Source organism: Arachis hypogaea, chromosome 16, assembly GCF_003086295.3.
Source record: "Arachis hypogaea cultivar Tifrunner chromosome 16, arahy.Tifrunner.gnm2.J5K5, whole genome shotgun sequence".
Lineage (NCBI taxonomy): Eukaryota > Viridiplantae > Streptophyta > Magnoliopsida > Fabales > Fabaceae > Arachis > Arachis hypogaea.
The window spans coordinates 59,895,606-59,917,989 of NC_092051.1; the positions used below are offsets into that span (position 1 = coordinate 59,895,606).

General features: G+C 40.3%; 1 protein-coding gene and 1 non-coding gene across 2 annotated transcripts; both read right to left on the reverse strand.

Moving 5' to 3' along the window:
• Positions 1-429: 429 nt before the first annotated feature.
• Positions 430-738, reverse strand: LOC112757108 (uncharacterized). The gene has a single exon (XM_025805712.1). The coding sequence runs from the start codon at positions 736-738 to the stop codon at positions 430-432; it is 309 nt and encodes a 102-aa protein (XP_025661497.1).
• A 6,102-nt stretch (positions 739-6,840) lies between these two features.
• Positions 6,841-6,948, reverse strand: LOC112760931 (small nucleolar RNA R71). Its single transcript, XR_003181345.1, has one exon. It is a non-coding gene; the product is annotated as a small nucleolar RNA R71 (small nucleolar RNA).
• Positions 6,949-22,384: the final 15,436 nt, after the last annotated feature.

Below are 22,384 nucleotides of genomic sequence, written 5' to 3' on the forward strand. Positions count from 1 at the left end.
CACGCGTTCGCGTGGTTCACGCGTTCGCATCACTCGTGCAGACTCTAATCCACGCGTTTGCGTCAGGCACGCATCCGCGTCATTGCGAATTCTCCATTTCGCATGTCCGCGTGGGCCATGCGCTCGTGTCATTCCTCGCTGGTCATCTCCTTAGTTTCTTGTGTTCTTTTCATTTTTGCAAGCCTCCTCTCCAATTTCCAAGTCATTCATGCCCTATGAAGCCTGAAACACTTAACACACGGATCACGACATCGAATGGGATAAAGGAGAATTAAAATACATAATTAAAAGTCTCTAGGAAGCAAGTTTTCAACCATAGAGTAATTTTGGGAAGGAATTGTAAATACATGCTAATCATATGAATAAGTGGGTAAAGAATTGATAAAACCACACAATTAAACACAATATAAACCATAAAATAATGGTTTATCATCCATTCACTTTGAAAGTTGTGTCACTTTGAGGGTCAGACAATTCCACTACTCCATAGGGCTTTATCTCCTTCACCTTGAAGGCTCCTTCCCATATAGAGCGGAGCTTTCCAGGCATAAATCGAAGCCTCGAGTTGTAGAGGAGGACCTCATCACCTTCTTGAAAATCTTTCCTTCGGATGTGGTGATCATGAAAGCCTCTAGTCTTTTCCTTGTAGATCTGGGCATTCTCATATGCCTCCATTCTCAAGCATTCAAGCTCCTCTAGTTGCAATTTCCTCGCCACACCTGCCTTGGTGAAATCCATGTTACACTGCTTTACCGCCCAATAGGCTTTATGCTCAATTTCCACCGGAAGGTGGCATGCCTTACCATAGACGATCCGGAAGGGACTCATCCCCAACGGAGTCTTGTAGGCCGTCCTATACGCCCATAGTGCATCTCTCAGCCGGAGGCTCCAATCCTTCCTTTGTGGATTTACCACTTTTTCCATGATTCTCTTAATCTTCCGGCTGGACACTTCCGCTTGTCCGTTGGTTTGTGGGTGATAAGCAGTGGCAACTTTATGCAATACCCCATAGCGCTTGAGCAGTGCCTCTACTTTCCTGTTACAAAAATGGGATCCTTGGTCGCTCACGATTGCTCGTGGCGACCCATAACGGCATACGATATTATTTCTAATAAAAGAAATGACGGTATTGGCGCCATCAAGGCGGGTAGGTATGGCTTCTACCCACTTTGACACGTAGTCAACCGCTAACAGAATATATAGATACCCACTTGAGTTGGGAAACGGTCCCATAAAGTCAATGTCCTATACATCAAATATCTCACAGAACAACATAGGTTGCTGAGGCATCTCATGCCTTTGGGACGTATTTCCCGACTTCTGACATTGATGGCACGGCTCACAGAACCGGTTAGCATCCTTGAATAAGGTTGGCCACTAGAATCCACAATCCAACACCTTTTTAGCTGTCCTCTGTGGGCCAAAGTGGCCACCATATTCGGACGAATGGCAAGCTTCAAGAATGGGTTGAATTTCAGATTCTGGGACACATCTTCGAATTACTTGGTCCACTCCCTTCTTCCACAAGTGAGGGTCATCCCAAATGTAGTATTTGGAATCACTCCTCAACTTGTCTCTTTGGTGTTTAGAAAAGTTAAGAGGGAAGATTTTTGCAACCAAGTAGTTCGCCATTGGTGCAAACCAAGGAAAGCTATCCAACACAGCATGCAAACTATCCAATGGGAATGAGTCATCGATCAGAAATGGGTCAAATTTTAAATTCTCAAGGCAACTTAAATGATCTGCAACCAAGTTTTGAGATCCACTCCGATCCCTAATCTCAATGTCGAATTCTTGGAAAAGCAAGATCCAACGTATGAGTCTAGGTTTTGACTCATTCTTTGTCAATAAGTACTTCAAAGCTGCATGATTCGTGTATACCACTATCTTGGACTCTAGCAAGTAAGACCTGAATTTATCTAAAGCATGAACAATAGCTAGGAGTTCCTTTTCTGTAGTGGTATAGTTGGATTGTGCTGCATCCAATGTTTTAGAAGAGTAAGCAATGACATAAGGAAGTTTACCATCGCGCTGTGCAAGCACGGCACCTACAGCATGGTTTGACGCATCGCACATTATCTCGAATGGCTGCGTCCAGTTGGGGTCTCGCACAATCGGTGCTGTGGTAAGAACTCTCCTTAACTCTTCAAACGCATTCACACATGCACTGTCAAACTCAAAGTCCACATCTTTTTGGAGGAGGCGCGACAATAGCAAGGCAATCTTGCTGAAATCCTTAATAAAGCGCCTGTAAAATCCTGCATGTCCCAAAAACGAGCGGACCGCCCTCACAGATGAGGAGTGAGGTAAAGTGGTGATAATATCGACCTTGGCCGGGTCTACAGAAATGCCTTCACTAGATACTACATGCCCCAATACTATACCTTGTCTTACCATAAAGTGGCATTTTTCAAAGTTCAAGACAAGGTTAGTGTCAACACATCTAGCTAAGACCTTGGCCAAGTTCTCTAAGCAACAATCAAATGAAATTCCATAAACACTGAAGTCATCCATAAAGACTTCCAGACAATTCTCTATCAGATCGGAAAAGACACTTGTCATACACCGCTGAAAAGTAGCAGGTGCATTGCATAGTCCGAATGGCATCCTTTTGTAGGCAAAGGTGCCAAAAGGACAAGTGAATGTGGTCTTTTCCTGATCTTCAGGGGCAATGTGAATCTGGAAGTAACCAGTGAATCCATCAAGAAAGCAATAATGGGATTTTTCCGCCAAACGGTCCAACATCTGATCGATAAAGGGTAAAGGGTAGTGTTCCTTCCTTGTAGCAGCGTTCAATCTTCTATAATCGATGCACACTCGCCACGCATTTTGTACTCTCTTGGTGACCACTTCACCATCATCCTTTTTAACCGCAGTGATGATTGATTTCTTGGGAACAACCTGGACCGGACTCACCCACTCACTGTCAGAAATTGGGTATATGATACCCGCCTCAAGTAGCCTAGTGACTTCCTTCTTTACCACATCAAGGATGGTCGGGTTGAGCCTCCTTTGCGGTTGCCTAACCGGCCGAGCTCCCTCTTGGAGAAATATACGATGCATGAACTTGCGGGGTCAATCCCCACAATATTGGCTAGGCTCCAACCAATTGCCTTCTTGTACTTTCTTAGAACATCTAGGAGCTTCCCTTCTTCTTCACTAGAAAGCTCACTAGTAATAATGACCGGAAACCTTTGGTTGTCCTCTAAGAAAGCATACTTCAAATGAGATGGAAGAGGCTTCAGTTCACTCTTTGCCTCAAGCTGAGGTTCCTTTTCATCAAGCTCACGGAGTTCATTCCTAACAACTTTCTCTTGTTCACCCTTTTGGTCATCCGTCTCTTCAACAATAGAGTAGCATAACTTGTGGTTTTCTTTTCGCACTTCCACTACCACTTCTTCGATTACATCACATCGGAGAACGGAATGCTCTTCGGAAGGATGCTTCATGGCTTCTTCCAAATTAAACTTGATAGTCTTGTCTCTGACCTCAAAGGAATATGTGCCGGTGAAGGCATCTAACTTGAATTTAGAGGTCTTAAGGAAGTGTCTACCAAGTAGAACGGAGGATGAGCTTCTATTTTCTATTGGAGGCATTTCACGGATTAAAAGTCAACCGGGAAGACCAAGTCCTTGATCGCCACAAGTACATCTTCTGCTATTCCCATCACAGTGATCACACTTTTGTCGGCTAAGGCAAACTTCACCGCCGACTTCTTTAATGGAGCTAAATTCAACCGCACAAAGATAGAAAGCGGCATGATGCTTACGCAAACCCCTAGATCACATATACAGTCATGAAAAGTGCTCCCACCAATACGACAAGACACCAGACAAGGCCCATGGTCACCACATTTTTTTGAAATTGGCTCCATCAAGGAAGAAATTGAACTACCCAAGGATAATGTCTCCAACTCTCCTATCCTATCCTTGTGTGTATGATGAGCGGATAATTTATACGCTTTTTGGCATTGTTTTTAGTATGTTTTTAGTAGGATCTAGTTACTTTTAGGGATGTTTTCATTAGTTTTTATGTTAAATTCACATTTCTGGACTTTACTATGAGTTTGTGTGTTTTTCTATGATTTCAGGTATTTTCTGGCTGAAATTGAGGGACTTGAGCAGAAATCAGATTCAGAGGTTGAAGAAGGACTGCTGATGCTGTTGGATTTTGACCTCCCTGCACTCAAAGTGGATTTTCTGGAGCTACAGAACTCGAAATGGCGCGCTTCCAATTGCGTTGGAAAGTAGACATCCAGGGAAAGAAAGAGCGATGAATTTTACATAGTTAAAGTGTAATCACAATTTCTGCGCACCAAGTTTTTGGCGCCGTTGCCGGGGATTGTTTGAGCCTGGACATCACAATTTCATGCACCAAGTTTTTGGCGCCGTTGCCGGAGATTGTTTGAGTTTGGACAACTGACGGTTCATCTTGTTGCTCAGATTAGGTAATTTTCTTTCTCAGATTAGGTTATTTTCTTTTTATTTTATTTTCAAAAGAAAAAAATTTTCAAAAATATTTCTAAAAATTTTCTCATCTGTTTTCGAAAATAATATAAAAATGTTTTCCAAAAAATTTTAGATTCAAAATTTTTAAGAATGAATTCTAGTGTTTCATGAAGCATGTGAAGCCTGGCTGGCTGTAAAGCCATATCTAAATTCTTTTGGACTGAGGCTTCCAACCATCAGCTGTTTTACGACTGTAGGGTATGTCAGGCATGTCATGTCTGATTTACATGCTGAAGCTTGGCTGGCCATTGGCCATGTCTAGTGTTTTGGACCGGAGCTTTCATTGAAAGCTTGGCTGGCTCATGAGCCATGTCTAATTCCTGGAATGAAGCTTTAGACTAAGAATGCAAGATTCCTGGAATTCATGTTAAAAATTTTGGAATCCTTATTTTTTCTTTTTCATATAATTTTCGAAAAAAATACCAAAAAAATTAGAAAATCATAAAAATCAAAATCATTTTTTGTGTTTCTTGTTTGAGTCATGAGTCATGTCATAAGTTTGGTGTCATTTGCATGTGCATCTTGCATTTTTCGAAAATTTCCATGCATTCATAGTGTTCATCATGATCTTCAAGTTGTTCTTGGTAAGTCTTCTTATTTGATCTTGATGATTTCATGTTTTGTGTCTTTTCTTGTTTTACATGTGCATTTTTCGTTTCTTAGAGTCTAAACATGAAAGATTTCTAAGTTTGGTGTCTTACATGTTTTCTTTGCATCAAAAATTTTTCAAAAATATGTTCTTGATGTTCATCTTGACATTCAAAGTGTTCTTGGTGTTCATCTTGACATTCATATCATTCATGCATGCATTCATGGTTTTGATTCAAAATTTTCATGCATTGAGTCTTTTTGTTGTTTTTCTCTCTCATCATAAAAATTCAAAAACCAAAAAAATATCTTTCCCTTTTTCTCTCATCAAATTCGAAAATTTGGATTGACTTTTTCAAAAATTTTTAAATCAAATTGTTTCTTATGAGTCAAATCAAATTTTCAATTTGAAAATCTTATCTTTTTCAAAAATCAAATCTTTTTCAAAGTTCTTAGTTATTTTTGAAAGTTTCAAAAATATTTTTCAAAAATCTTTTTCTTATTTTTATACCAAATTTCGAAAATAACATAATCAATTAATGTTTTGATTCAAAAATTTGAAGTTTGTTACTTGCTTGTTAAGAAAGATTCAAACTTTAAGTTCTAGAATCATATCTTGTGATTTCTTGTGAATCAAGTCATTAATTGTGATTTTAAAAATCAAATCTTTTTCAAAAACAATTTCAATCATATCTTTTCAAAAAATATCTTCTTATCTTTTTCAAAAATTTGATTTCAAAATATCTTCTCTAACTTCCTAACTTCTTATCTTTTCAAAATTTGTTTCAACTAACTAACTAACTTTTTGTTTGTTTCTTAACTTTTTCAAAACTACCTAACTAACTCTCTCTCTCTCTCTCATTTTCGAAAATATCTTCCCCCTTTTTCAAAATTTCTTTTTAATTTATTAATTATTTTAATTTTTAAATAAAAATTTTCGAAAAATACTAACATTTTTCAAAAACCAATTTCGAAAATCACTAATTCTTTTTCAAAAATATTTTTTGAAAATTCTCCCTCTCCCATCTTATTCTATTTATTTATTCATTTACTAACATCTCATCTCACATCTCAACCCTCCTCACAGTTGTTTCTTCCATTACATTACATTCTTTGTCTCCCCCTCTTCTTCTACTCACACAGGGATCCCTATACTGTGGTATAAAGGATCTCTATTATTATTATTATTTTGTGCCCTCTTCTTTGTCATATGAGCAGGAGCAAGGATAAGAACATTCTTGTGGAAGCAGATCCAGAACCTGAAAGGACTCTGAAAAGGAAACTAAGAGAAGCTAAAATACAACAATCCAGAGATAACCTTTCAGAAATTTTCAAACAGGAAGAGGAGATGGCAGCCAAAAATAATAATAATGTAAGGAAGATGCTTGGTGACTTTACTGCACCTAATTCCAATTTACATGGAAGAAGCATCTCTATTCCTGCCATTGGAGCAAACAACTTTGAGCTGAAACCTCAATTAGTTTCTCTGATGCAGCAGAACTGCAAGTTTCATGGACTTCCATCTGAAGATCCTTTTCAGTTCTTAACTGAATTCTTGCAGATATGTGATACTGTTAAGACTAATGGAGTAGATCCTGAAGTCTACAGGCTCATGCTTTTCCCATTTGCTGTAAGAGACAGAGCTAGAATATGGTTGGACTCTCAACCTAAGGATAGCCTGAACTCTTGGGATAAGCTGGTCACGGCTTTCTTAGCCAAATACTTTCCTCCTCAAAAGCTGAGCAAGCTTAGAGCTGATGTTCAAACCTTCAGACAGAAAGAAGGTGAATCCCTCTATGAAGCTTGGGAAAGATACAAACAGTTGACCAAAAAGTGTCCTTCTGACATGCTTTCAGAATGGACCATCCTGGATATATTCTATGATGGTTTATCTGAGCTATCAAAGATGTCACTGGACACTTCTGCAGGTGGATCCATTCACCTAAAGAAAACGCCTACAGAAGCTCAAGAACTCATTGGCATGGTTGCTAATAACCAGTTCATGTACGCTTCTGAAAGGAATCCTGTGAGTAATGGGACGCCTATGAAGAAGGGAGTTCTTGAAGTTGATACTCTGAATGCCATATTGGCTCAGAATAAAATATTGACTCAGCAAGTCAATATGATCTCTCAGAGTCTGCATGGAATGCAAGCTGCATCCAACAGTACTCAAGAGGCTTCTTATGCAGAAGAAGCTTATGATCCTGAGAACCTTGCAATAGCAGAGGTAAATTACTTAGGTGAACCTTATGGAAACACCTATAACTCATCATGGAGAAATCACCCCAATTTCTCATGGAAGGATCAAAAGCCTCAACAAGGCTTTAATAATGGTGGAAGAAACAGGTTTAACAATAATAAACCTTTTCCATCATCCACTCAGCAACAGACAGAGAACTCTGAACAAAATACTTCTAATTTAGCAAATTTAGTCTCTGATCTATCTAAGGCTACTGTAAGTTTCATGAATGAAACAAGGTCTTCCATTAGAAATCTGGAAGCACAAGTGGGCCAGCTGAGTAAAAGGATCACTGAAATCCCTCCTAGTACTCTCCCAAGCAATACAGAAGAGAATCTAAAAGGAGAGTGCAAGGCCATTGACATAAGCATCATGGCCGAACCTGTGAGGAGAGGAGAGGACATGAATCCCAAGGAGGAAGACCTCCTGGGACGTCCAGTGGTCAATAAGGAGCTTCCCTCTGAGGAACCAAAGGACTTTGAGGCTCATCTAGAGACCATAGAGATTCCATTGACCCTCCTTATGCCCTTCATGAGCTCTGATGAGTATTCCTCTTCTGAAGAGAATGAGGATGTTACTGAAGAGCAAACTGCCAAGTTTCTTGGTGCAATCATGAAGCTAAATGCCAAATTATTTGGCATTGATACTTGGGAAGTTGAACCTCCCTTGTTCATCAATGAACTAAGTGATCTGGATCAACTGACATTGCCTCAGAAGAGACATGATCCTGGAAAGTTCATAATACCCTGTACCATAGGCTCCATGATCTTTAAGGCTCTGTGTGACCTTGGCTCAGGAATAAACCTCATGCCCCTCTCTGTAATAGAGAAACTGGGAATCTATGGGGTGCAAGCTGCTAAAATCTCATTAGAAATGGCAGACAGTTCAAGAAAATAGGCTTATGGACAAGTAGAGGACGTGTTAGTAAAGGTTGAAGGCCTTTACATCCCTGCTGATTTCATAGTCCTACATACTGGAAAGGAAGAGGATGAATCCATCATCCTAGGAAGACCTTTCCTGGCCACAGCAAGAGCTGTGATTGATGTTGACAGAGGTGAAATAGTCCTTCAATGGAATGAGAACTCCCTTGTGTTTAAAACTCAAGGATCTCCCTCTGTAACCATGGAGAGGAAGCAGAAAAAGCTTCTCTCAAAGCAGAGTCAACCAGAGCCCCCACAGTCAAACTTTAAGTTTGGTGTTGGGAGGCCACAACCAAACTCTAAGTTTGGTGTTGAACTCCCATATCCAAACTCTAAGTTTGGTGTTGGAGAGTCTCAACAAAGCTCTGCACATCTGTGAGGCTCCATGAGAGCCCACTGTCAAGCTATTGACATTAAAGAAGCGCTTGTTGGGAGGCAACCCAATTTTTATTTATCTAACTATATTTTCCTTAGTTATATGTCTTTGTAGGTTCATGATCATGTGGAGTCACAAAATAAATATAAAAATTGAAAACGGAATCAAAAACAGCAGAAGAAAAATCACACCCTGGAGGAGCATCTGTCTGGCTCAGCGCCAGAACAGAGCATGGTTCTGGCGCTGAACGCCCAAAATGGGCAGCTTCTGGGCGCTGAACGCCAGAACAGGCATGGTTCTGGCGTTCAACGCCAGAATTGGCACACAAATGGGCGTTGAACGCCCAAAATGGCCACCAACCTGGCGCTGAACGCCCAGAGTTGGGTGCAAAGGCATTTTTACATGCCTAATGGGTGCAGGGATGTAAATCCTTGAACACCTCAGGATCTGTGGACCCCACAGGATCCACTCAGGATCTGTGGACCCCACAGGATCCCCACCTACCTCCATTCACTTCTTCTCACCACTTTCTTTCACACAACCCCATAAACACTCTTCCCTGAAAACCCTTCACCAATCACCTCAAACTCTCTTCCCCATCACCTCTTCACCACTCACATCCATCCACTCTTCCCCATAAACCTACCTCATAAACTCCATCTACCTTCAAAAATTCAAAACCAATTCCCCACCCAAACCCACCCATATGGCCGAAACCTTTCCCCCTCCCTTCCCTATATAAAGACCTCCATTCTTCATCAAATTCACACAACACATCCCTCTACACTCCCCTTGGCCGAAACCACATCTCCCTCTCCCTCTCCATATTTCTTCTTCTTCTTCTTTTATTCTTTTGTTTATTGCTCGAGGGCGAGCAATATTCTAAGTTTGGTGTGGTAAAAGCATAAGCTTTTTGTTTTTCCATTACCATTGATGGCACCCAAGACCAGAGAATCCTCTAGAAAGGGGAAGGGGAAGATAAAAGCTTCCACCTCCGAGTCATGGGAGATGGAAAGGTTCATCTCCAAAGCCCATCAAGACCACTTCTATGATGTTGTGGCCAAGAAGAAGGTGATCCCCGAGGTCCCTTTCAAACTCAAAAGAAATGAGTATCCGGAGATCCGACATGAAATTCAAAGAAGAGGTTGGGAAGTTCTAACAAATCCCATCCAACAAGTCGGCATCCTAATGGTTCAAGAGTTCTATGCTAATGCATGGATCACCAAGAACCATGATCAAAGTTAGAACCCGGATCCAAAGAACTATATTACAATGGTTCGGGGGAAATACTTAGATTTTAGTCCGGAGAATGTGAGGTTGGCGTTCAACTTGCCAAACATGGAAGAGAACGCATGCCCCTACACAAGGAGAGTCAACTTTGATCAAAGGTTGGACCAAGTCCTTATGGACATATGTGTAGAAGGAGCTCAATGGAAGATTGACTCCAAAGGCAAGCCGGTTCAACTAAGAAGATTGGACCTCAAGCCTATAGCTAGAGGATGGTTGGAGTTTATTCAATGCTCAATCATTCCCACTAGCAACCGGTCTGAAGTTACTATAGATCGGGCCATCATGATCCATAGCATCATAATTGGAGAAGAGGTGGAAGTTCATGAGATTATACCTCAAGAACTCTACAAGGTGGCTGACAAGTCCTCCACTATGGCAAGGTTAGCCTTTCCTCACCTCATCTGCCACCTATGCAATTCGGCTGGGATTGACATAGAGGGAGATATCCTCATTAAAGAGGACAAGCCCATCACTAAGAAAAAGATGGAGCAAGCAAGAGAGCCCAGTCATGGAGCTCAAGAGGCGCAAGAAGCTCATTTCCATGAGATCCTGGAGATGCCTCAAATGCACTTTCCTCCACAAAATTATTGGGAGCAAATCAACACCTCCCTAGGAGAATTGAGTTCCAATATGGGACAACTAAGGGTGGAACATCAAGAGCACTCCATCATGCTTCATGAAATAAGAGAAGATCAAAAAGCAATGAGGGAGGAGCAACAAAGACAAGGAAGAGACATAGAAGAGCTCAAGGACATCATTGGTTCCTCAAGAAGGAAACGCCACCATCACTAAGGTGGATTCATTCCTTGTTCTTATTTCTTCTGTTTTTCGTTTTCTATGTTATGTGCTTATCTATGTTTGTGTCTTCATTACATGATCATTAGTAGTTAGTAACTATGTCTTAAAGTTATGAATGTCCTATGAATCCATCACCTCTCTTAAATGAAAAATGTTTTTAAATCAAAAGAACAAGAAGTACATGAGTTTCGAATTTATCCTTGAACTTAGCTTAATTATATTGATGTGGTGACAATGCTTCTTGTTTTCTGAATGTATGCTTGAACAGTGCATATGTCTTTTGAAGTTGTTGTTTAAGAATGTTAAATATGTTGGCTCTTGAAAGAATGATGACTAGGAGACATGTTATTTGATAATCTGAAAAATCATAAAAATGATTCTTGAAGCAAGAAAAAGCAGCAAAGAACAAAGCTTGTAGAAAAAAAAATAGAAAGAAAAAGAAGAGGCAAGAGCAAAAAAAAGCCAATAACCCATAAAACCAAAAGGCAAGGGAAATAAAAAGGATCCCAAGGCTTTGAGCATCAGTGGATAGGAGGGCCTAAATGAATAAAATCCTGGTCTAAGCGGCTAAACCAAGCTGCCCCTAACCATGTGCTTGTGGCGTGTAGGTGTCAAGTGAAAACTTGAGACTGAGCGATTAAAGTCAAGGTCCAAAGCAAAAAAGAGTGTGCTTAAGAACCCTGGACACCTCTAATTGGGGACTTTAGCAAAGCTGAGTCACAATCTGAAAAGGTTCACCCAATTATGTGTCTGTGGCATTTATGTATCCGGTGGTAATACTGGAAAACAAAGTGCTTAGGGCCACGGCCAAGACTCATAAAGAAGATGTGTTCAAGAATCATCATACTGAACTAGGAGAGTCAATAACACTATTCGAAATCTGAAGTTCCTATAGATGCCAATCATTCTGAACCTCAATGGATAAAGTGAGATGCCAAAACTATTCAAGAGGCAAAAAGCTATAAGTCCCGCTCATATGATTGAAGCTCTGTTTCATTGATAGTTTGGAATTTGTAGTATATTCTCTTCTTTTTATCCTATTTGATTTTCAGTTGCTTGGGGACAAGCAACAATTTAAGTTTGGTGTTGTGATGAGCGGATAATTTATACGCTTTTTGACATTGTTTTTAGTATGTTTTTAGTAGGAACTAGTTACTTTTAGGGATGTTTTCATTAGTTTTTATGTTAAATTCACATTTCTGGACTTTACTATGAGTTTGTGTGTTTTTCTGTGATTTCAGGTATTTTCTGGCTGAAATTGAGGGACTTGAGCAAAAATCAGATTCAGAGGTTGAAGAAGGACTGCTGATGCTGTTGGATTCTGACCTCCCTGCACTCAAAGTGGATTTTCTAGAGCTACAGAACTCGAAATGGCGCGCTTCCAATTGCGTTCGAAAGTAGACATCCAGGGCTTTCCAGAAATATATAATAGTCCATACTTTGGCCAATAATAGACGAGGTAGCTTTCTGCCCAAATCTGGCATCCAGCGCCAGAAAAGGAGCCAAAACCAGAGTTGAACGCCCAAACTGGCACAAAAGCTGGCGTTCAACTCCAAGAAAGACCTCTACACGTGCAACACTCAAGCTCAGCCCAAACACACACCAAGTGGGCCCCGGAAGTGGATTTATGCATCAATTACTTACTCATGTAAACCCTAGTAGCTAGTTTATTATAAATAGGACCTTTTACTATTGTATTAGTCATCTTTGGAACCATCTTTGAATCTTTTGATCATCTTTGGATGCCTGGTTCTTAGATCAGAGGGGCTGGCCATTCGGCCATGTCTGGACCTTTCACTTATGTATTTTTAACAGTAGAGTTTCTACACTCCATAGATTAAGGTGTGGAGCTCTGCTGTTCCTCAAAGATTAATGCAAAGTACTTCTGTTTTCTATTCATTTCATCTTATTTCGTTTCTAAGATATCCATTCGCACCCAAGAACGTGATGAAGGTGATGATTATGTGTGACGCTCATCACCATTCTCCCCTATGAACACGTGCCTGACAAACACTTCCGTTCTACATGAAATAAGCTAGAATGAATATCTCTTAGATCTCTTAACCGGAATCTTCGTGGCGTAAGCTAGAATGATGGCGACATTCAAGAGAATCTGGAAAGTCTAAACCTTGTCTGTGGTATTCCGAGTAGGATTCAATGATTGAATGACTGTGACGAGCTTCAAACTCGCGAGTGCTGGGCATTAGTGACAGACGCAAAAGGAGGGTGAATCCTATTCCAGCATGATCGAGAACCGACAGATGATTAGCCGTGCTGTGACAGAGCACGTGAGCATATTTTTCACTGAGAGGAGGGGATGTAGCCACTGACAACGGTGATGCCCTTGCATAAAGCCAGCCATGGAAAGGAGTAAGACTGATTGGGATGAAGATAGCAGGAAAGCAGAGGTTCAGAGGAACGAAAAGCATCTCCATTCGCTTATCTGAAATTCCTACCCACGATTTACATAAGTACCTCTATCCCTATTCTATTAATTATTATTCGAAAACACCATTATCAATTTATATCTGCGTGACTGAGATTTGCAAGGTGACCATAGCTTGCTTCATACCAACAATCTCCGTGGGATTCGACCCTTACTCATGTAAGGTATTACTTGGACGACCCAGTGCACTTGCTGGTCAGTTACACGGAGTTGTGAACCATGGTCTTGGCATCATGTTTTTTTGGCGCCATTTCCAGGGAAAGAAAGAGCAATGAATTTTACATAATTAAAGTGTAATCACGATTCCGCGTACCAGTGTACACAAGTCTTTCAAAAATTTTGCATACTTCAGAATTTGTTGGATAGCATCAAGAAGTGGTATGGTTACCTCAACTTTCTTGAACACTTGAAGCATGTTTAAATCGAATTCTGGAGTCTTCTTTGCTTTCTTCACCATGGAAGGGAATGGGATAGGAATGGACTCAGCCACTATAGCTTTCCTCTTGGGTTCCTTAAGGCTTACTCCTTCTTCCTCATGCCTTTTGTCTACCTCCCCTTCTTCATGCAGAGCTTCAACAACCACTTCTTCCTCATGATTGTCTTCCATGACCCTAGGAGGTATCTCCTCCAATGTAGTCTCCGACCGCAGAGTGATGGCGTTGAGACCGCCTTTGGGGTTTGGAAGGGGTTGGAATGGAAGGTTAGAAGAGCTTGAGGGTTGGTTGGTGTTGTTGTTGGAGGGGGAGAACATGGACAACCTTGAAATCATGTCAGTGAGATTGGCTAGTTGGGCACTCATGTTACCATATTGTGCATTCAAGTTGCCATATTGTGCATTCAAGGTATTGAATTGAGCTTTGTTGTTCTCCTCTTGTTTCTCTATAGTAGCTCTAAGCTCATCAACTTGATTGTTGGAAGATGAAGAGGCTTGGTTGGATTGTTGTCTATGGTATGGTGCTTGGTATTTGGTGTAGTTGTTTTGGTTTTGGTTGTGGTGATTTTGGTTGGCTTGGTGGTTGTTGTTGTTATGGTGGTATTGAGATGAAGATTAGTTGTTGTTATAGTGAGAAGAAGAGTTGTTCCATCTTTGGTTTTGATTGCTCCCTTGTGCATTATCCCTCCACCCTTGATTTTGAATACCACCATGAGAGTAGTTGTTTTGGCCTTGAGAAGGATAGGGAAGACGGTTGTTGTAATTCACATCGGCCACGGCAAGGGCATGCTCCTCTTGAATTTGATGGCATTGATCGGTGTAATGTGTGGTGCTAGAGCACAAACCACAAATTCTAAGAGGGCCTTCAAGTTGAGCAACTTGGGGTGGGTCTTGTATGGCTTGAATGGAGTAGTATTCCTTTTGATCTTTTTGTATTTGTGTAAGGATATTGGTCATATCCCCAAGCGCCTTGGTTAAGCTTGCTTCGGAGGGGGATGGTTCTACCACACCCTTGAGAGGATTACTTCTCACCCTTACATGTTGTGTAGCCTCGGCAACATCATTTATCAAGCTCCAAGCTTCTCCATTCATCTTGTTTTTTGAAAGGGAACCACCACTAGAAGCGGTGAGCAATCTTCTTTCTTCCGCACAAAGACCTCCGGTGAAGTAACTAATGAGCAAGTGAGTGTTCAATCCATGGTGTGGACAAGATTCCAATATCCTCTTGAACTGAGTCCAATACACATACAAACTCTCTTGGTCTTTTTGCATTATACCTGAGATCTCCTTCCGGATGTAGTCGGTCTTCTCCGGTGGGAAGAATTTATCTAGAAACTCTCTTCTCAAGAAATCCCAATTGGTCACAATCTCATCCGGTTGCGAATAAAACCATGTCTTTGCTTGCCCTTCAAGAGAGAAAGGGAATGCAAAAACCATAATAGCCACCTCATCGGCTCCATGCCTTCGAGCCGTAGAACAAGCAACTTGAAAATCTCTTAGATGTCGGACGAGGTCTTGACCCGGAAACCCATGATACTTAGGAAGTAGATTTATCAAGCTACTCTTCAACTCAAAGTTTGGATCAAGGTTGGGATACCTTGCTTGCAAAGGTTGAAGTATGATATCCGGAGCCCCTTGCTCATGCAAAGTGATCCGTCGCGGCTCTGCCATGTATGGTTCACCTGTGGGATGCAAAGATGTATTAGTAGTACCAACAGAAGAATAGAAAGTAGCGGACTCCAAGTCACTCTCGGTATCGTCTAGTGATTCGGTTTGTTCCTCAAGAGAGGCCGAAGTACTAGCCGTATAGTCCAACCGCCGTCTAGCTTGCCGAGTGTGTAGCAAAGTTCATTTAATCTCAGGGTCAAACTCGGCTAAGCTAGAATTCGGTTGAGATCGAGTCATCAAACTTGGGAGTCATAGCACACATACAAAAGAAATCTAAACTATAGCTAAGTATTGAAAGCAAGTAAACTATCTACACTATTCACATATTCACATAACTAATATCAAGGCATATGTTGCAACCATTCTCCGGCAACGGCGCGAAAAATTTGATGGGAGGAATACCGTCGGTAAGGAATTTCACAAGATTTTTGCGTTGCAAGTATAGCCCTCAACCGAAAAATAATCCGTGAATCAAATTTTGAAGGAATTGGTTGTCACAAGTTCAACCCCAATAAAAGTAATCGAAGTATTCAAACCTCGGGTCGTCTCACAAGGAATGGGCAAACATGTACTTCAACATTGGTTAGAATCCGGGGTTGTAAGTCATGAGCAAGAAATTAAACTAAGAGTCCTAACAAGCAAGTAATCTTAAAATGTAAGAAACTAATTCAAGTAGCTAAGCAAGGTATAAGCAATTCAAACTAATAAGAGGACGAGTAATATAATTCTAATCTAAAACTAACAAGTAACTATGACTAGAATTAAGCAATTGAAATTTTGGTTTTCAAATATGAATAATAAAAGCAACTCTTGGCTACGCATGGGAATTGAGATCGCTATCCTTGTCTACATACCAAATATTGATAATTATGAGGTACCAACCCATTAAGTCTACTTCTCAAAGGCCTTAAGTATGTAGTGTCTACTTCTAGGCTTGAAGTACATCAAATAGGTTTGATCACATCAACCCATAAGTCCCATTCTATCTACTAATTAGATTAGTAGTGGATTAGTGTCAATGGGTATCAAATTGATCACCAAGGGTTCTCAAATCACCAATTCAATGAGACCCAATGACTCAAGGTCACTCAATTCCCTTAGCTTAGGCCAAGAGTAAAGAAAACTACTCCATAATCAAAGGAAACATTTCATCAAACACATGGTAAGCATTATTAAAAGACATATTCAAAATGCAATTGAATTGAAATTAACAAGTACCCACTAACAATTACCAATGTAAAATCACTCAAACAACACAATTAACCATGAAAATCATCAATGTAACATGAACAATTCAAGATCCACAAGATTCATGAAATGGAAAGAAAATGACAATTGACAAGAAAACATAAAGCTAACACAAGATCTAACAAAATTATACTAAGGAATTCAAATTAAGTAATCAAAACTAATAATTCAACAAGATCCAATTCAGAATTCACAAGGGAAGATCAAATCAAACTAGATCTAGAGAGGAACAAGGGTTTCTCTCTCTAGAAAAACAAAAAACCCAAAAACTAGCTAAAAATTATGTCTAAGTGTGAATGAATGATCCCCCCTTTTCCCCTAGCATCCTTGGGTCTTTTCCATGCAGAACCAGTTTGAATTTGGGCCTCTTGAGCCTCAAAAATTACCAGGCACGATTTTCTTTAATGAGGTCACGTGCAAATTATCGTGCGTACGCACCATGCACGCGTGCGCGCTGATTAATTTTGTGATCCACGTGTGCGCACCATGTACGCGTGCGCGTCGGTGGGATTTTCTCCAACCTGCGCGGATGCGCCGAACTTCACGTGCCGCTTTCAGTTGTCCGCACCCACGCGTGCGCGCAAGGTGCGCGTACGCGCCCATACTGAAATTCCTAAAATCCACATCTTCATGTTCCTTCCTCTTGTGTATGCTTTCTTTCTCTCTTCTAGGCCATTCTTGCCCTATAAATTCTGAAATCACTCAGCAAATACGTCACGGCATCGAATGATAATGATAGAGGGTCAAAATATAACAATTCTAAGGCAAAAGAAGCATGTTTTCCATCATGAAGCAATATTAGGAAGAGAACACAAAACCATGCAATTCTTGTGAATAAGTGTGAAAAATATTGACAAAACCCCCCCAAATTCTACACAATATAAACCACAAAATTGGGGTTTATCATGGAACATGCAGCTTCTCTTGTTGGCGTGTGGCATGACATTTATTGGCGTGTAACGGTGATGAATCCACATTTCATAATATTTATTTGCTCTAATTGAGTGGATTTCATCAACTTTCCTTGCATTTATTCAATGAAATAGCATGATTTTGTAAATTCTCCCTAAATTGTGCTTAAAAGTGAAAACATGCTTTTTAGGTCCTTAATTGCTCTATTTTATCCACTTTAATTTCATTTGATGTGTTGATGTGTTTGTTGCATGATTTTAGGCTTACAAGGCTAATATGGATTGAAGAAGTGAAGAAAAAGCATGCAAAAGTGGAGAAATCATGAAGAAATGTAGTTTGGAGCAAATCAGTAAGTGTGCGTACGCACAACCTTCCGTGCTTATGCACAGGTGGAAAATTTAGCAAGTCTGCATCCGCACAGGTGCCAGCACGTGACCTCATTTAATGCAAATCGCTGGCAGCAAATTTTGGGCCCCCAAAACCCAATCCAACTAATTTCTGAAGCTATTTCAACCCTAATTCAAGAAAAGGCAAGGGGGGAGTAGTTAGGGTAGATTAGAAACATGCTTTAGGTCATATTCTAGAGAGAGAAGCCTTCCCTTCTCTCTAGAATTAGGGTAGATTTCTCTTAGATTTGGTTTTATTTCTTGTTTGATGTAGTTCCTTTTACTTTTCCTTGTTCTATTGCTTTGACTCTCCTATTTCTCCTTGTTATTTCTGGTATTTTGTTATGTTATTATTGATGCGCAATTGTTAATTTCAATTTTCATTAATGCAATTCATGTTTTATGTTTCTTATTGTTTAATTTAGTTTTTATTATTGTTTTCTTGTAATTGGTAGTTGTAGAATTTATTATCTCTTGTTATTTTATCATGCTTTTCTTTTATGCCTTTCAAGTGTTTGATAAAATGTTTGGCTTTGTTTTTACCTAGTTTTTCTTCACTCTTGGCTTGGAATTGAGGACTTTTGTGACTCTTGAGTCATTGATGTCCATTCTTGATTGATATATTAGAGTAGTTAGTTGATTTGGTTTCCATTAACTCTAAGTCTTCCATTAGTAGAGTTGGCTAGGACTTGTGGATTGAAATCAATTATGCCTATTTGACTTATCCTCGATGTTAGGGTTGACTAAGTAGGATTAACTCTTCATAATCATCATATGTTTGTGGTTAATGGTTAGGATAGGTAACCTTAAATCTCAATCCTTGCCAAGAGGTTTCTAGCATTTGAATTTCCATTCCTTTTGACTAATTGCCTTGTGTTTAATTGCTTTTGATATTTAGGCATTGCTTGCTCATTTATTCCTTGCTATTTACCTTACTTGCCTCTTGCAATCTCAACCCCATTTTTCCATAGTCAATAATTGAGCACTCTATTGCAACTCCTAGGGAAAACGACCCGGGACTTAAAACTCCCGGTTATTTTGTGTTGATTGTGACTATTCTTTGAATTAAACTTTGATTGAGAAGATTAGTTGTCGGTTCGGGCTATGCTATCAACAAAATTGTTTTGTCTAAATTCCGAATTGGAATAATCTTCTTCATCAAGTTTTTGGAGCCGTTGACGGGGAGTTGCAATGGTGTTATGTTATTGGCTATTGTGTATGTGTGAATATTGTGAATAGCTTGTTTTAGTAGCTTTTGTTTTTATTTCCTCTTTTCTCTATGAATTCTCATCCCTTTGGCTTGGAGTTTGGTTGTTATGATGTTGTAGGAAGTGAGAACCTCAATGATGGAATGCATCATGGATTGTGAGATCAATTGAGTGAGGAGCCATATGCTTCTAGGCAACCCTCTTGGCAAGAACCTCCTCCATGTTCTTATAGCTACTATCCACCTCTTGATGCACACCAATACCAATCAAACCCTCAACACTATAATCAACCTTACTCATAAGTCACATCACACTATTACCAAACACCTCCACATGAGCTTAACCTATACCCATCATACTATCAGCCTTATATGCCTCATGAACAACATTATGAACCACACTCAGAACCATCACGATTCCAATACCAACACCCCACACCACCTCAACAATCTTACCAATACCAACCACCTTCTACATATGAGGACCTCCTCCCACATGATGAACCTCCTTTTTGCCCACAACCTTCAACGGAAGAAGCACTTCAATTCTTCCTTCAAGAGCAAGAAGGGTACCCAAAGAGGCAAGACAACATCATGGCTACCTTAGTCGGAGCCCTATCCCTATCCCACTTAGCCTCACTACACTCTTCCAACAATTCAAGCACCTCCATGGATGAAAGTAAAGAATCAACTTCAATTGAAGCTTGTGGAGTGGAAGAGAGCTTGGAACTACAAGGAAAAAAGAGGAATTGAAGCATGAGTTGCAAGTGGAGAAGGTTGAATTCAAGGAATTAGAAGAAGTGGTTGAAGAATTTGAAGAGGTGGAGATCATACAAGAAGAGAAAGAGGAATTGGACCCCATATTACCAAGGCTATTTGAAGTCTCTTCTCCTAAGTCACTATCTCCTCCTTCATTTAAGTGGGTAACATCCTTAACCTTGAGCTTCATTATTCCACTTGAATATGGTTTAATTGAAAATGATAGTCAACTTAGGAATATTTGTGGATTGGAAAATAAAGGAAAATTAGGTAGTGGTTAGAACCATGATCATAGGTTCATAGAAGTTGAATCTTTGAAGTTTTGCTTTAATGGTTGGTGTAATTCTCAAGTAAGTAGATCTTGGAGGATGTTTGAGTGCTTGAGTGAGAGTTCTAGATGCTTGCCACCCAGATGGAATCATATGAGTCAACAAGAAGATCGGGTGCACAAGATTTGGGATCCCAAAGGCTATTGGAAAAACAAACACTTGTGGGGATTTAAGGAAGAATTCAAGTACAAGCCACCATAGCCAAGGCTCTCCCAATTGTCTATCTTAAAGACAATAAATGAAAGTGCTAGGTGGGAGACACTCCACCATGGTAACACCTTTCTAACCTCCTCTTTGTACGTAGCTTTAATTCATTGAATTTTGTTTCTTGTAGATAGCTTATGTTTAGTTTAATTTCAAGCTTAGTTAGGTTAAATTCTAGTTTGGATAATGTCGTTGTGCAATGTTGGATGATTTGGGGTTGAAACCTTTTTGTTGAGCTCAAGTTTGGTACCTTAGAGCTCTAAAAAAATTTTGAAAAAAATAGAGCATGTGCGTGCGCACAACCCTGTGCGTACGCACACCCACCCCAATTTCTGCACCTTGTGCGCATGCACCCAGCTGTGCGTACGCACAGCCCTTTGCACACCCTCTGTTCGGAGTGCTGGCACGCCTTGTGCATGGGCACACCTTTGAATTTTGCACTCTGTGCGTACGCACCTCCTTGTGCGTACGCACACAACCCTCTTTTCGCACACCCTGTGCGAGCGCACCAACTTGTGCGTCCACACACCAGCCTATACCCCCTGCTGGGAGCGCTGGCATGCCCTGTGCGTGTGCACCCCTATCAATTTTTGTTCTTGTACGTAGGCACGGACCTATGTGCGTATGCACAGATGTCAAATTTGGACGTTTCATATTCTTAAAAAAAAGTGAGCTTTTTGTGCATCACCCCTTCTGCCCAGGGCGCTCGCACCAGCTTGTGCGTGTGCACCCTACCCCTTTTCCCCTTTTGTGCGTACGCAACCTTATCTGCACACGCACACATCACCTTTGTTAAAAAAAAAACTCTCTTTCTGGGCGTGTGCATGATAAACCACTATTTTACAGTTTATTTTGTATTAAATTGAGTGGATTTTATCAACTATTCTCACACTTATCCATATAAATTGCATGTTTTTAAGTTTCCTTCCTAATTTTATGCTATGATTGAAAATATGCTTTTTTGGCCTTAAATTTGCTAATTTTAATCCTCTCTTATTACCATTTGATGCCGTGATATGTTTGTTAAGTGTTTTCAAGGTTTATAGGGAAGGAAAAGAAGCATGCGAAAGTGGAAGGAACGGCTTAGAGGATAGAAAAGAAGCATGCAAAAGTGGAAGGAACACAAGAAATTAAGGATTTTAGAATCTGGTAGTGACATGCACGAATGGACGACGCATACGCGTGACTGGTGCAGCAGACAAATGACGCGCACGCATGGCTGACGCCTATGCATGGCCAGTGCAGTGCCCACCGACGCGTACGCGTGGCTGACGCGTACGTGTGACGAGCGTCACGTGCTGCACTTAACAGAAGTCGTTGGGGGCAATTTCTAGGCTGATTTGGACCCAGTTTCAAGCCCGAAAATGCAGACTAGAGGCTGGGATAGATCTGAGACTGAAGACACTTCACTTTCACTTTAGTTTTTGATTAGTTTTGAATTCTAGTGAGAGAAACTCCTACTTCTCTCTAGGGTTTTTGATATTCTTATTTTGGCTTCGAATTGGATCTTGAGAGAGTTGCTGCTACCTTCGTTCCTCAACATTATATTTTAGTTTCTTCTTTAATTCCCTTAAAACTCTTTTCCATTTGATTATATTGAATTCATGGTTGGATCTTGTTACTCTTGATTTTTATTAATGCATTGAATTATTTTTATGTTTATTTTTATTGCTTGTCTGGTTATTGTTCATCATTGTTAGTGCTAATTTTGATTTATTTACTTTCACATAATTATCATGTCTTTTATTTACACCCACCATGTGTTTGTGAAAATGGCATTCAAGTTAATGGAGTAGATCTCCCAACTTGGCTGGGGGTTGAGTAACTGGAACCCCTTGAGTTGTTATACCTGAGTATTAATCTGTAATTGGAAATTGCTGGCTAGTCCGAATCTCACTAACTCTAGTCCTTCTCTATGAGGTGATTGGGACATGTGAGCTAGAGTTAGTAATACCCACTTGACTTTCCTTCAATTGCTAGAGGATAACTAAGTGGGAGCAATAAGTCTTTACTATTACACTTGGGAAAGACAACAAGGATAGAAATACCAATTCTCACCCCTAACCAAGGCCT